We start from the raw sequence: 15,634 nt of genomic DNA on the forward strand, positions 1-15,634 counted from the left end.
GTGCCATGTGCGAATCCAGAGCCGAGCATCGAGTTACACCCTCCTGGAAGCAGGACAATTGACACTTGTGCCGATGCCTGACCGACCTCTGCCAGCCTGCCTTCGACTAAGCCGGCAGTAACCACTAAAACTAATGAAACCATTTAGCAAGTGCAAATGGTGACGGGCACCGGGGGCGGGCCAAACTGGCGTTTGCCAAAGCAGAAAGGTGGTGGCTCATGGCTAGAACCACGGGGATATGCACTCAGTACGACGGGCAGGGCAAAGGGCGTACGTACACTCCTGGCCGCGGACACTTGCCACTTGCCACACGCCACATGGCAGGCAGGAGTGGATCAATATATGCTAATGCAACCCCCAACTGCAGAATGCAGGAATTCCAAGCCGGTTTTAGCTCTTGTATAACCATCGATTCAGCCATCGGTGAGCATTGGGGCTCGCTGGCAGATAAACTGAGACATTTAAAGGACTGATGGACTCTTGTTTACACGAGTCTCCGTTGATAGAGGTAATCAGTGGTCGATAAGTCACACTTCTGAATGGAATTTCCGATAAATCTGCACTGCGGATCATTATTTCTTATGCATTTTAAGTCTCCCTAAACTCCCCTATGGGCTACTGTTTATTACTCAGAAATATCATTCTTTTCAGTGTGGTTTTTCCCGGAGTACACGCTGATTTATTGGGAAATTAGACACACCCCACTGTGGAACAGAAAGGGTGCTAATTTCTGAGCCGCTACTGTGCTTGCCCGTAATGTTGTTGTTGTGTTTAACATTTGCACGCTTCCTCTCCAGCCTACTCTCTGATACGCTCCCGCCCTCTCTGTCTATCCCAGACCAGAACTCATTGTCGTTTCTTCACTCTGACCAATGCATTTGCTAGTAAACTGTATAACTGTGCAAATCAAGCAGAGCAAATGCGAAATGTCAACAAGAACCGCCAGGGAAGGGAGTCGAGGCTCTGCTACCCTGTCCGCTCGATAGAACAAACTTCTCTGTGCCCGAGACCCCTGTATTGTATTTGAATCTGTGCAGAAGCACACTCTGGAAGGGTATCAATGCAGGGTACTAAACACAGGCCGACTGCTCCGGTCGATCTACCTCTCCCGAGACGCTCACGAAAGCTCTCTCGCTCTCGTGTATGTGTATGTGTATGTGTGGGTAGCTTTTGTCCCGTCTCCTGGGCGAAGTGAGAGGTGAGGCCCGATGTTATCGGGCGGGCGGGCGGTTGGTCAGGCGTTCGGGCAGTCATTGCATAATCGGGCGGAATGACGGCCTACTCGATGAGTACGACGCGAAGAGTAGCCAATAAATAAATATAAATAGCAAAACCAGAAGAAATGCGTGAGCACAGACAGAACGCAGAACACAGAACAACAAACAAGATGTGGAAGTGGAAGGGGGGAATGGAGAATGGGGAAGCGTGAAATGTGTAAAAATCAGATCGATGACCGCCGCTGACTGAGAGCGGATGGACGGACGGAGGCATGAATAATGAGCAAATAGGTGGGAGGGGGAGAGAGAGAGGGAATTACAGGGGGCAGCCAACCCAGACAAATACCCCACACTGTTCGCACTTACCTCTGGAATTGGTGGCCGCATCGGCTATCTTCTGGAAGGCATCCAAATAGGCGGCGATTGCCTGTATGGCAGCCCTGTAAGCAGATAAACATAACAGCATTATTACTCGTATTATCCATTACAGAGGAGGCTAGGATCCAATAAACAACTACTCGGGGCGACATATCAATTGAGACATGAGACATGCTCATAAAGAGAAATGAAGAGAGACATGCTCATGCAAAAAGAGATGAGAAGAGAAGAATGAAGAGTTTGAGCTTGAAATACCCTGGAAGATATTACGAACTACTAGCAGTTATCAGTTATAGTCTATGCCAAGTCGTAGTAGCCTCTCCGAGGGTATCAAATCATGCTTCTCTCTGTCTGGATTCGCTAAAGTGGCTGGCATCCGCACCCGCGCCCGCGCCCGCGGATGTGTGTCAAGCGCAATGGGCAAGCACTCGGAGCTAGTTTTGGCAAACTCTGACGATCCCCGCCTCGGACAACATGATTTGAGGCAATGATTAATGCAAGCCACATGTGTGTGTGCGAGCATAACCATTTGCCCGCCACGTACCGGTACCCAGACAGTGCCCCCCGTCCGCCAAGCGTATTTGGGCCAAGTCTGAGCATAAAAACGGAAAAAAGCAACAGAGGGAAAACGAAATAAACAAAATATGCCAAGACGACGGCGTCGGTGGTCCGACCCCAGACCCCAGCCACTCTCCGACAAACAGCACAGAAATAATCATAGATTTTGGGTACTCCTGAAACAGATATAAATCGGCTTGGGATATGCTTTAGATTGGTCCAAGCAAATTCAAATATCTTTCAGGAAGACCACTATTACGGAGGCGTTTTGTTTGTTTGTTGGGAAGTCGGAAGAGGCGTAAAAGCAAATCGAGGTAAATGAGCAATTTGTTTATTTATTCATTTGCATGTTCGGGATCCCATTACGTTCTTAGAGTTTCGCAACCGCGTGGGGAAATCAGTTTTACTCACCTCAAGCATGTGTGCAATTTGCTGGCCTTTGCCACGAAGTCATCCCACAGTGGAGAGGTGTTCTGCAAGAGAGAGAAAGGAACAGAGAGAGAGAGAGATGTTTAGTTAGCAGTCAGACAATCAAAGAAACCCATCCCCAATATATCTTATGTGGAGGCGGAGGAGAAGGCAAAGTCCGGGCCGGGGAATGCTATAAACTTCTCATCTATGAGGAATTTACTGTCCGACAAATTGGGCGTACGTGTTGCATAAAAAACGTCGTCCTTCAATCCATTTGGGACATCTCAGTGGATGTCCACAGATGGATGAGAGGAAGGAGCCCAGATTCCCAGATCATCTCGGTTCGGTTTGCCTTTGGCACATTTCAAATCCCATTATCTCTCGCACAAAAGTTCAAAGTTCAAACTGCTGACAACTTTCCATCATCATGATTTTCGCTCGGATTAAATCTAATTGAGTTTGACTTTTGTTGTCTGTGCATTTCATTAAATCTGAATAAAGCAAAAACGGAATAACGAATAGATGACCCCACACCAAGGGTCAAGTGCAGTCAGTAAGTGAGGCAGAGAGAGAGAGAGAGAGAGAGAGAGAGAGAGAGAGATATATATAGAGATAATATAATCAAATTGGGGCGACAGCCAGCATATGGTTCGACACCACAGGATATCGGGCCACAGTTGGGGGAAGTTTTAATGGAATTCGCTTCCTGCCAGCAGAGTTTGCTAATTAAATTTTGCTGCCTTCTATACTCTGTTTGAGGAAGTTCATAAACGAATGCGAACTATGTGCTGCTATCGACTGATATGCTCAGTTTATGCTCAGTTTATGGATACAACTTTTGCGTAAAGTTGAAATGCCCAGAAGATATACGTGGTTAAGGGGTAGGATGATGCCTGCTTTGAGGGTTACAGCCTCTCTTGCTAAAGTATATTAACAGCAAAGAATATAAGCAGCTTTCAGCGAAGAGAATCATAATTACTGTGAGTGCACATGATCCGTAATTCTCTCCTCCCTTTCCCTTCGCTCTCTTTTGTGCTGCTTTAAAAGAGAGCTTAGCCAAGAGAACGCTCCACGGATGATGCACAGTGGGGCTCCCACAACAGCTCGGCTTCGTATTTGGTCAAAACCACAACAGCTGCTGGCCAAGTCTCAGTGTCAGGCTGGCGAAACGGCAGCAAATTGTTAATAGCCAAGAGCCATAAAAGGCAACTAAAGATTTTATGTGTGTGCGAGTATTCTTATAAAAAAGACGAAAGAATCAACAGAAAACAGAAATAATATGAAGTAAAGTAGCACAAAATGGTCAATAAAAGTGAAAACGGGTTTTCGGTTTTCTTTGGCTCTGCTTTGGGCCATTTAATGTTTCAATTACACAACAAGTGACATTGAAAGAGAGTGTCCAAAGGAGGAAGCGACAATTTACTGACCAAGTCACCCGCTATCAAAGCGTGGAAGATGAGGATGGATCCCCACCAGCCCGAGACCCAGCCATCAACATCAACGTCGCCCAAATGGTAAATGGTAAATGGTAAATGGTAAATGCCAAATGCAGTTCCATTTCACTTTCAGCTTTTGCGCAATCAGCCACGAAATGAGGCAAAACGAACAGAAACTTAAATAAAAGCAAGCAAAATGTCAATTGTAAAATCGATTTGAATGCAAAAAGGCCCGAAACGTAGCCGGCTCTGGGCCGGGCCATGCCAGGGCAGGCCAGGGCAATTGCATAAACAAAACCCGGGCGGCGAGTTCATTGGACCTGGATGGATGTACATATGTACATTTCGTAGTTGTGTTGTTCCATCTGTAAGGGGGGCACCAAAAGCCTTCTTCTACGCACTTCCTATATCGTTAACGTAACGTAACTCACTCGTAACGTCACACCAGTCACCATGTAACGTCACTTGTCCGTGTTACGAAACACGTATGCTGTACCTGTTGTAGCGGGCACTTTACATATATGTATTTTGGCCTACCCCACTTCCGTTACTCACAGATACGCGGTACGTCGCTCTGTCTCTCCACAGATGAACCATATTTGGCATATGTACGTTCGTGTGCGATTCCCTTTCAAATGTCAGACCGCATAGGGTGCTGTCTCAACATGCAATTAACCCGCCCCAAAAGTGGGTTTCAGCCACAGAGAACGGCACAGAGAAACACCATTCCGAAGCGATATTTCAGATCATTAGGCTGGAAAACGTGGATTTGGTTCATTATAAATTCATTCAAGATCAAATTTCTCCAAGACCAAAGTTTGGATTCATTAAAAGTGCCTGTTGTGTGGGCCGCCTTAGCCAGAAGGAATTCGAAACTAAATCAACAAAATATTCAATATTTCTGCTCAAGGCAGAAAGAATCAATAATTTCCATAAACTTTTAAGCTGGATTTTCCAATTTTTAAACAAAGTTCGACTTCAAATCGCTGCCCACATGATTTTTGATGTATTTTATGTTATTTTTGCAAAATGTCTGTATGTGTGTGTGTGAGTGAGTGGCGTGGCGCAACCAACATCGAACCGCAACTTGATAAGCGTCTTTTGCCCCGTCTGCGTGGGCCTGCAGCAAACTTTTTATGAATGAACATTTCGTTGTCATACGAAGAGGAGGGTGCCACCAGGCCAGGCCAGGCCAGGCCAGGCGACTGGCGGCCCGAAACACGCAAAGCTGTCATTACATTGACCAGACCCCCAGCACGCGTTGGCGTTGGCTCAGCGTCTCAGACGGAGACTCTTGGGTCTGGGCTTATGAATGAGTGTGCCGCGCTGGAAGGAGGCATGGCAGGTTGGTCGCCCCCTTAATAGGAGCAAAGAAAGAGGAATCCGCTTGGGATACTCTCGAATGCAATGTATTGGCTCTATTGGCTCCTAAAAGCCAGGTATGAAAGAATATGCGAATCGTTCCCGCAAATCTGTGGCTGCCTTCAAAACACTTTCCAGTTTGCAGCAGACGAATCTGTGGGACGAAGAAGCCAGCAACGAGTGCAATGTATCTATGCCTCTCCTTCCCCATCCCATCCCATCCCATCCCACCCCATGCCCCTCCCCTTGTGCATCCATTTATCTTGGCAAAAGTGACGCTCGGCGAGCGCAAGACACCTAAAAACCCACAATTTATGCCAGTCACAGACTCGGGCTCAGACTCTCGGAAAACTGGAAAAGTTCACACAGAAACACACACAGGAACGTTATAAACTCTTGATCTTTCCAATAGCCTACAAAAGCAACCTACACGAAACTGACTCCTCTCTCAGCTGGTTCACAGCCTCATTCATGCAACAATTTTGTTGCTGTTTCTGGTTGCTAGTTGCTGGTTACTGCCGCCGTGGCTGTGGCTGCGGCTGTTGCTGTTGCTGTCACCGTTTGATAATGCCCCAAACCAAAGATTCCCCAAGTCGTGGCAGCAGTGGCAGCAGCTAGAAAGAGGCGGAGCTGGGGTTGGCCAAAAACGGGTTCAGAGCCACGTCCTACATAGCACATTTTGGGTTAACACAAAAAAAGAAAGAGAAGCGGTTCCTTATGCAAAATCCAACAGAGTCCGTGAAGAAGTTTTGCACTGATTGATTTTCTATAAGATCGAACGTACTGCTGTATGTACTATATGCCGATGCCTCGGGCCATAATTTCGCTAGTTTTTGTTGGTATGGAGGAGGGTGGGGGGAAGGAGGCAAAGTCGTGCGCTGCTAATTTGCACCTACAACCAACAAAAATAGCAAAAACAACTTCGGCTTTAGAAAGTAGAAAATTATGCGGCAGGAATATGAAATGAAAGTGCTTCCCATCCCATCCCATCCCATCCCATCCCATCCCGTCCCGTACCGTCCCGTCGCTCCTCCTTCGGGGGAAGGGGCTCGAAAGTTTACAGAAACCCCCATCATAACAGCAAAGTTTGGCTTTGAGCTGGCAAACGAATGGAAGACAATAGCGCGCTGCTTGGCAAATCGATTGGATTGGACCCGATGCGAATCCATCAATCGATACTCCGCAGTTATGCCGCCAATCACCGGGTAATTCGATAACTGACAGACAGCTTGCTGCATTTGCATATCGCGCTTCTAACAATGCCCCATTTGTGACCCCAAAACTGACTCTGGCTCCCGCTGACAGCTGGACTGCTGGATGGGGTGGGTGGGGGGAGGAGCATGGGTAGTAGTTTCTGTTTTGGACGGCGTAACCAAAGAAGGGGCTTGCAACATGCATCCAAGCGATATGGCAACCGCAACTTGAACGCCGGTTGCAGTCAACGCGTGCCACAAACCGCAGAAACAAAACGGAACGAGAAGTTCGCGGGGTTCACGAGGGAAAAGAGCTCTACAACAAAGAGTTGCCACGGAAGTTTGCCCTCTGAAAACCCCTAGAAATGATGATGGATCTATCTGTTGGGATCCGTCCTTTCGGGCCACCCAAGTACATCGATTCATAATAGGGAATCCCTTTGATAATAAACATACTTATGCACAATATAATCTGATTTTATTTGCGGCTATCTGCAGGTCACTTCTTCACCTTTTCAGCTTCGCCCCTGATTTCAAAGCAGACACTATTGGGTCGCGGGACATTCTTCTCGTCGAAAGCCTCGAAGCTGATGACCGTTTTGTAGCGTCCGTGCAGAGTGGCGCCCCGAATGTTCGTGAGCATCAGCCTCAGATGGAAGGGCTCATGGATGAGCGTGGTCTAAGATCGGGCAGGTTGAGAGAGCAAAATCCCAATCGATTTGTGGGAAAACTTACACCAGCTTTTTTGATGCAATCCTGTTCCACTTCCTGGCGATTTGTGACAAACGTCGTCCAGTACTTGAACCAATACTGGTCCTTGTCGTACATGATGGCGCAAAAGTCCTGCGTGGCCATGGTAAAGACAGTCGGCTCCCAGTTTCCCCGCTGGTAGTGGAACAAGGCGAACTTGGCCTGGAATGGGGGGAAGGGGACGGGGTTGGATTCAACTTATTGATTCGGATGCCGGGGCGATGGGAATTACGGCTATGCGATCGTTGGGCTGCAGGTCCCAGTTGGTGGTGGCATTTCCCGATATGTGTATGGTGTCGGGATCCTGTTCGACAGTCAATTTATCGAAATTGATGGCGTCGCGGATGAACATTGTCCCGGGGCGGGCTTCGGTGCATGGCGCGAATATGTCCGGATCCTCGAGCAGCAGTTCGTAGTCGGTGGCCCAGATTCCGGCCAGTCCCACGTGGATCAGAAACAATATTCGCCACATTTTTGCATGGCAATGGGTATTTGCTACGTCTTTATATAGCCTCTAATGCCGGAATGTCAGAATGTCGGTAATTGTCTCTGCCAATTACCGGATTAACCAAACATAATCTAATCTACTGTAATCCGCACGCGAAACAACAATGAAATTTCCACAGAACAGCTGAAATATACAGGAAATATAGCCCAAGATCGGACCGATTTGCCTGGAGAGCTCTCATAGATCAATATTCGTAATATTTGTTTATTTATTTATTCCAATCCCCCCTCAAACTCTCCCGTTTTTCGCTCTGGCAATCTCAAGCTGTGCTCAACTTTCATTTGACATTGAGAGGCTGATTGAATTCAATTCTTTCATCTTTTTTTTGCATTCAAAAACAAGAGAATAATACAAAAATGTAGCCCAAAACTATTTTGCATAATTGGGCGTGTGTGTGGTAGACGAGACGACAGTGTCACACCCACCATAATAATAATAGCGAAAAAAGAAAAACAATCCCTAACAATATCTCGGCTTGTGTATCGCAAATGCAATTTCATATTCATTAAAATTAATTGCTCCTTGATTGCCCCATTCGTTGTAGATGGAGCAGAAATTTAACATGCAGAACACTCAAACAGATGTACAATTTACATGCACACATACGCACACACACACATACCCGTGCAATCCACAGTTCGAATCTCTACAGATTGCCCAGCACAGCATGTCAAATGTGAGACAGCGACAGGGAGACAGGCGGACAGATGGAGAGACGAAGAGACGGAGAACAGCGCGGGACGGACGCAGTCGCCGTGGAGCAGCAGTGGAAAGAGCAACAGCCGCATACCCGCAATATAATTTAACGAATAATGCAGAGTAATTAATACAGCTATCAACTTCTCTTCGAGGGGAAACTGCTTCTTTTCTCTACTCCGATTACCTCGTCTGCGTGTGTGGGAGCAGGACAAAGAGAGGCTTGGCATTCATCAACAGTTTTGCGAGAGACTTCAGCATTCACTTAACTGTAATTAAAGCTACCCAAGGTGTCAGATGGGCAGGGGAATAAGCGATGACTTCGGTGCTGGCTAAACGAGACGCTCGCTGCTTACCATCAAGCTTTAGCTCCGAAAAATACTTTGATTCGTGCCTGCAGCCTCGTTCGATAAGTACACACACAGAGAGAGCGCAGAACAAGAGCATCTCTCTCTCTTGAGCAGCAGCAAAGAGAGCACGTGCCTGCAATATAGCCCCCTCCAATAGCTGCTACAGTGCAGCACATGCGAATATGTCAGCTCAAAGAAATCCATTTCCCAGCACTCGTATGTGGGCTCCTTTTTTTCTTTCCGCTCTGAAGGACCTTGCACTAGTTAGCCACGGCCTGGCGGCTTCATCCTGCTCACATCCTGTTAGCCATAACGCAACGCCACACACAGAGTGCATTGTGAGCTGTCTGTTCGATTTGCAGTCGAGAGGCATAACCTTGAATGTGGCTTTTAGACATTTTCAAACGAGCAAACAATGCGAACGGCCAAGAGTGAGGGGGAGGTGTAGGGGGAGGGGGAGAGAAAAAACTGCTGTACGATATATTGTCATAGAACTGGCAACACATTGCGTCAGCTGCGAATGCTGCCATAAATAAAAACTCATTAGCTCTGGCCTATACCTACAGACGTTTACGATTGTGTGTGTGTGTGTACTCGTGGGGATGTCTGTATCTATTCTTACGTCTTACAACCCACACAAAATCGAGATACCACAAAATGCGAAAACCTGGAGCGTTTAAGACTTAGGTCTTAGGCAAAGGTCACAGACTAAAATTAGGAAACATTCGAAAGGAAAAACGAGAAAATAAGAGGGAAACAAAAAAGCTGCGCCCAACGTGGGGCTCGAACCCACGACCCTGAGATTAAGAGTCTCATGCTCTACCGACTGAGCTAGCCGGGCACCTGAGAACGGTAAAATCCAATGGGTACGAAGGAGATAAGAACCTTATGTACTACCATATGTACTATACATAATTATATGCATCAATATTTGATTCTCGATAGGCGACAGGAAAACTCTTCCACGCATTAAATTATGCTATGTTATAGCCCTTCCTCAAGGAACTTTAAGAACTTAACTTAGCTTCGATTTACCGACATAATATTACGGTTGAAAACCGAGTATATGCACCGAAAACTAGTCCATGGCCTTGCATACATAAAAATATGTATCGATGAAGTGCTTTTTATACAACAGGTTATTCATTCGAAATTGATTGAGTCCGACATTAGGCAAATGGGAATTTAATTTCCATTTTAAGTAAAATTAAGTTTTACACAACAGAAAAATGACAAAAGAAAAAAATTTCGCCCAACGTGGGGCTCGAACCCACGACCCTGAGATTAAGAGTCTCATGCTCTACCGACTGAGCTAGCCGGGCATGTTATTCAGGCCAAAAAAAATATCCACAAGGAATATTCGATATAGTATATAGTATATCCATTTCTATAAATAGTCTTTCGAAACAAAATTTTCCGAGCAGACTTTTCCGAGGATGGTATGGACATTGTTTGTATGACTATCGATAGATTATCGATTATTGATTTCACTTTATTTGAAGTTTTCTTCGAATTCGATTAATTTTTACTCCTTTATCGATCACTATGAAACAACAAGTATCTTAGGGTTTATCGGAAAATGAATGGCATCTATGTATATCTGTTTATTATTCACCTATTGCTTCAAAAGAAAGACCAAAAATAAATGTCGCCCAACGTGGGGCTCGAACCCACGACCCTGAGATTAAGAGTCTCATGCTCTACCGACTGAGCTAGCCGGGCATGTGGGCCAATCGAATGCGATCCGTATCCGGCCAACACCTGCCAGGGCTGATGTCGATCTCAGTCTTGATTCCACCTCGTTCCACTGCGCCATGATATAAATATAGGGCATCGTTCGAAATGGTTTCGACAACGCCTTTTGGCAATTTCCATTGAACTGATTGCGATCGGATGGGTAATTGCAGTTACAATTACAATGCACCCAATCCGTATATAAACGGTTCACGGCGGAACGTGTGGCTCCATCACGAAAAATGTTGACCCATCCAAAGTGCCTGTTCGTAGTGCTCCAGCTGAGTTTCGTCTGCCTATCTCGGGCGATCGAGTACGAGTTCCTCCTGGAAAAGGATGGTCTGATGGCGCCGTGCGAGAATCATCCGGGCAACCCTTCAGGCTTTGATGCCCTCTTCGACATGTCCATATTGAACATAACGCAGAAGGCAGAGTCCACTCTACAATTGACCGGAGATACCGTGATCGTGTGGCAGGATGTCGAGCCGAGCGATACCATAACGGTGAGTGCTAAACGGTCTCTTCAGCCTTTCCCATTTATAAATCTTCTATTTGTATCCAGCTGTTCGGACAAATCTACCAATTCGAGCAAGGCAACTGGCAGAAGACGATGTTCTCGGCTAGCAGCAAGGACTTTTGCAAGAACATGTTCGAGAAGAATCAATACTGGTACAAGTTCTGGACGCAGAACATCATCAACTCCAAGGACGTCAGGAAAACTTGCATCAATACCCGCGGCGTGAGCAGTCTCCATCCACAAGTCCCTGTTTTCGCTCATTTCTGCCTATGTTCCTCCATTGCAGTCCCTGGTGAAGCACGAGTCCTTCGAGGTGGATCTGAAGGCCAGTGTGAACGTGCCCAATCTGGGAGGTCGCTACAAGCTGGTGGTCCTGTTCGAGGCCTTCGACAAGAGCAACGTGAAGCGTCCGGTGTCGATTTGCAGCGAGTTCCGCGGTATAGTCCGAAGAGTCTAAGTCTAAAGGTCTAAAAGTCATCATATATGCATGTTGAATCGGATATGTACGGTGAAATACCATTAAAATGGATCCGCTGTTTTTTGAAAGTCTAATTATATATGCATGTGGCATACAACATGCAACAAAATACACTTAAAGTTAAGATTGCCATCAGGTGGCGCACATCAGGGCACCAGGGCATTGCAGAGCGCCCCTGCATTGCCTCTTTGTTCAGTCCATAATGGAACACCAGGAGGATAGCAAGGAAAAGTGCCGGTCGCACGACTGGTGGGCCGAGTTCTGTCAGGACTCGGCCGTCCACGGCATGCCGTATTTGGCTAGGCGGGACCTGCACTGGGTGGAGCGCCTCTTCTGGCTGGCCATGATCCTGGCCTCGGCCTACTACGCCATCAGCAGCTGCTACTCGCAGTGGGAGCGGTTCCGCAACAATCCGATTGTCTACGAGTACGAGTATCTCTTCGCACTGCGCAACTTCACCTTTATCGGGCTCACATTCTGTACGACTTACGAGACGGAGGAGCAGGTGGCGAAGCTCATCAGAGAGTGAGTGTCTTTTCCAGAGATTATTCAGTTTAACAAGCCGCCATCGATCTAGCACTTGGGCAGTGGATCCCACTCAGGACCCCGCCAAGGCGGCTTACTACAAAGAGTTCCTTTATGTGCTGAATCGCTTGCGGTACAACAATTTGGAGACCCTGAAGCCCTTCGAGAACGACACCACTCTGAGCAATCTCGCCTATGTGGACATGCTGCTGGCGCTGCAGGAGAAAGTCCTGCCCAGTCCCAGGCCTGTCCTCATGGCGCCTATCATCACGGAGGTGGGTCTCTGCCAGTCCACGAGCCAATTGACGCGCTACGGCAATCCCTATGGCAGGCTGTGAGTTCTCCTTGCACTCGGATTTTTTCCGTCGCTAGCCTCTCGGTCTCTTCCAGAGAAACCCTGAACGTAACGCCTGTGCGGCAGTGCGGCTTCTTCAACGAATGCCAGTTCATGCACAAGCCCTTCAACAGCATCCAGACCCATGTGTTTCTGGTGAGCGCCAGCATTTCTGGGGAAAAAATCGACTCCATTTTCGTACTCTTTTGCAGTATATGCACGATGTCAATGAACTGATGCTGCCCCACGACCGACGCACCATCACCTTCGATGCCAAGACCAAGAGCTCCTACGTCCTCAAGCTGCTGATCAGCTCCATTTCGGCGGACAGGGAAGTGCGCAACCTGCCGGTGGCCTATCGGAAGTGTCGCTATCACGACGAGAACAATCTCCGGTACTACAGCGTGAGTTTCCATCAAGGTCGGCTCGTTCTTGAACGGGATTCCCAAGCCCTGATCTCTCTCTGTGTACAGCCCTACCATCCGAGCCTGTGTCGTCTTGAGTGCCGCATCAACTGGGCCCTGAGCATGTGCCATTGCAAGCCCTTCTTTTATGCGGCTGCCCCACAGGCCCCCATCTGCAATGTGACCGGAATGCTCTGCCTGGCCGAATCCAATTGGCTGGAAAGGCCCTGCCACTGCTTCTCCCTGTGTCGAGAGACAACGTACAGCATCATCGAGGAGTACGAACAGAGCGGAGTGAGTATCTCCCCGAATGCATCCAACAAACTGCGATTTATATACATATCTTCTCGTTCTCAGGGCGATCAGAGCTACGTGGGCGAGCAGTTCGAGCGGACGATCATTATTAAGCTGGAACTGCCCAAGATGGGGATGAAGCGTCGCGTGGTCTTCAGCACGGATCAGCTGATCATGTCCTTTGGCGGAGCCATCGGCCTATTTCTAGGCGCTAGCTTCATGACCTTCTATGGTCTGATACATCTGTTCTTGCACTTTCTAGTGGTCCAATGCAAATGCCGGCCCAGGATCCCCCTAGACCGTGCTCCGGATGGGAAAAGAAAGTGGTTCACCTTTAGGAAGCCATAATTTTTGAGTAAATTAACTTGATCTTTAATTTTCCTTAGCTTTAAATAAACATTTTTGGCTTTCTTAACTCTACAAATTTTTTTAAGCTTACAACTAGTCTTCAACTTAAAATAAAACAGAAAAACAGAACTAGAAAGATTTCCTTATGACACGTACATACATTAGCAGAGACAAAAAGAAATGGAATTGTTGTCAGCTTAATGACATCAAAGTGACTGGATGGCCAAGAGCATCGTAAAGAGAGGCCCTAAAGGGGAAGCCACAAAAGTGGCTACTTGGCGTTGCAGAGAAGAAAGCCGCCATGCCACACACGTTCGCCAGGGGGAGGGGGGGAGTTCGGTTCAGTTCAGAGAGCAGGGAAATTTTCACTTTTTGCGGAAGACAGTGAAGCAACAACTGCAGTGGAAAATCACTTTAAAGCGGAGATTTCCATTTCTCAAATGTGACAATTTGGCTCGGCTCCGAGGGGAGTCTTGGGGGAGTTTATGATGTCTTCAATTTACACACATTCGTCCACACTTGGCCAAAAGCCGAGTGCAGTCAGCGAAGCGAAACGATATTGTTGGTATTGTTGTTGTGTAAAGCTAACAACCTTTAAAGTTTTGCTTAATTTTAGTTTCTTTGGCGTTGCGTTTTCCTTTGCGCGGATTGAACCTGGATCGGAAAATTAGAAGCTTTTCAATTGCCGGCTGGAAGAAGCCGTTAGAAAACCAATTCACAAATGAGAATTAGCAAATAATGTAAACACCACCTTTACGCTTATTATGGAAATTATAATGGCTAGATCCAAGAAGTTCTCTGTTTCTGGCATAAATTTGTTCTGGTCTGTTGCCAAAAAATAAATTAAGACCAAAAGCCAGACGGAGAGCCAGCCAAGCAATTAAAATGGAACTAATTTTAGTGTGTGGAGTGGATGGATGGATAGATCTCTCTGTTTGGGGCTGTTTAACCTTTGGGAACAGCGCCGCCTCCCTCTCTCTCTCTCTCTCTCTGTCTTTGGGTTGCATCTCTTCCACATTTGTGACATTTACATTGGCATTTGGCAACTTTGCGAGAGAACAACAAAGAACCGCAGCCAACAATCTTTAGCCATGAATGAGGCCGAGCAAAGCAAAAGCCAAGAATTACTTGGTAAGATGATCCACACACAAGCACACGGGCACACACTCGGGCATATTGCACACGTTCTCTCAGCATAGTATGTGTTTCTGCTCTAGTTCGCACTCAGGTTGAAACGAACAACAACAACCTCTGCACAATTGCGTGTTGAACAATTTCCAAATTTCATAAATACCAAATGCACTCGCCCGCATCAGACAACCGCAGCAACAGTGTATGTACGATGCTCTCCACGCTCTCCACGCTCTCCACGCTCTCCACGCTCTCCGCACTTTGCTCTCCAGCCAAAAAGCTAATTCCTACTCTCCGAGGGCAGGGTGTATTTCGATATAAGGTATGATATTTTCGCTTATTTTCTCTTCACTCATCCTCTGCGTTCTGACGACATGCACTCAAGCTAATTATGCCATTGAGGGAGAGGACTCTGGGGAGGATGCCTCACCTTGCCTGAGAGTGATGCTTAGAGGGACTTTGCTATTAATAGCAGCAGCAACAGCAGCAGGCGGCCACAAGGCGGCACTTCTTATCTTCTTTCTTTCAACTGCAACTCCTACTCCTTCATCCTCCTCCTCCTCCGACCAGCCGTTAGTTTATTTTCGGGCAGACGAAACGAATTCCGACACCTGTCCAGAGAGCAATGACGAACAGACAGAGCAGCTGTCGGCAGCGAGAGCGGGACGAACGAGAGTGTTGAATGTGCTGAAAATGTAATTTTCGTTTCCACTCACACTGCATGGCAAATGAAGCAAGAGGAAAGAGGAAAGAGCAAAGAGGATAGAGGGGAGAACTTTCTCAGAGAGCTCAACTGGAAATGCCCTTCCCATGGGAAGTCGTGGCTTGGGAATAGGCAGCTGATGATGGGGTGAAACGAGATGGGATCAGCCATTTCAGTGCATGGAAAGATTATTCTGACATTCTGCAACTACTATATAATACATAATTCCTTTGAAAGAAGGGTATAAACATATTCGTGTTGCCTTTATTCTGTTCTACTTAAAGAGAGGATGAGCCTACACGCTGGG

At 47.1% G+C, this 15,634-nt stretch overlaps 4 protein-coding genes and 3 non-coding genes across 41 annotated transcripts in view; 2 read left to right on the top strand and 5 right to left on the bottom strand.

The window, feature by feature from the left end:
• LOC108159416 (protein MTSS 2) overlaps nucleotides 1-15,634 on the bottom strand; it is a 37,594-nt gene that overhangs the window by 11,884 nt on the left and 10,076 nt on the right. For all 35 annotated transcript variants that reach the window (XM_033390437.1, XM_017292683.2, XM_033390451.1 and 32 more), the window contains exons 3-4: nucleotides 2,565-2,626; nucleotides 1,584-1,657 (exon numbers count right to left, since the gene is read on the bottom strand). In XM_033390437.1, the coding sequence (XP_033246328.1) occupies nucleotides 1,584-1,657; nucleotides 2,565-2,626 (136 nt within the window). The remainder of the gene's footprint in view (nucleotides 1-1,583; nucleotides 1,658-2,564; nucleotides 2,627-15,634) is intronic.
• LOC108159420 lies at nucleotides 7,017-7,906 on the bottom strand. Its single transcript, XM_017292687.2, has 3 exons — nucleotides 7,538-7,906; nucleotides 7,291-7,467; nucleotides 7,017-7,234 (listed from the first exon to the last, which is right to left on the bottom strand). The coding sequence occupies exons 1-3, from the start codon at nucleotides 7,775-7,777 to the stop codon at nucleotides 7,055-7,057; spliced, it is 597 nt and encodes a 198-aa protein (XP_017148176.1). The 5' UTR covers nucleotides 7,778-7,906; the 3' UTR covers nucleotides 7,017-7,054.
• On the bottom strand, nucleotides 9,628-9,700 carry Trnak-cuu. Its single transcript has one exon. It is a non-coding gene; the product is annotated as a tRNA-Lys (tRNA).
• On the bottom strand, nucleotides 10,109-10,181 carry Trnak-cuu. Its single transcript has one exon. It is a non-coding gene; the product is annotated as a tRNA-Lys (tRNA).
• Nucleotides 10,509-10,581, bottom strand: Trnak-cuu. The gene has a single exon. It is a non-coding gene; the product is annotated as a tRNA-Lys (tRNA).
• LOC117187710 lies at nucleotides 10,813-11,651 on the top strand. Its single transcript, XM_033390454.1, has 3 exons — nucleotides 10,813-11,096; nucleotides 11,156-11,332; nucleotides 11,397-11,651. Exons 1-3 carry the CDS (start codon nucleotides 10,836-10,838, stop codon nucleotides 11,565-11,567), a joined length of 609 nt encoding a protein of 202 aa, XP_033246345.1. The 5' UTR covers nucleotides 10,813-10,835; the 3' UTR covers nucleotides 11,568-11,651.
• On the top strand, nucleotides 11,754-13,493 carry LOC108157930. Its single transcript, XM_033390508.1, has 5 exons — nucleotides 11,754-12,113; nucleotides 12,166-12,447; nucleotides 12,504-12,603; nucleotides 12,660-13,145; nucleotides 13,209-13,493. Exons 1-5 carry the CDS (start codon nucleotides 11,791-11,793, stop codon nucleotides 13,491-13,493), a joined length of 1,476 nt encoding a protein of 491 aa, XP_033246399.1. The 5' UTR covers nucleotides 11,754-11,790.

The sequence above is a fragment of the Drosophila miranda genome, chromosome 3, assembly GCF_003369915.1.
Source record: "Drosophila miranda strain MSH22 chromosome 3, D.miranda_PacBio2.1, whole genome shotgun sequence".
NCBI lineage: Eukaryota > Metazoa > Arthropoda > Insecta > Diptera > Drosophilidae > Drosophila > Drosophila miranda.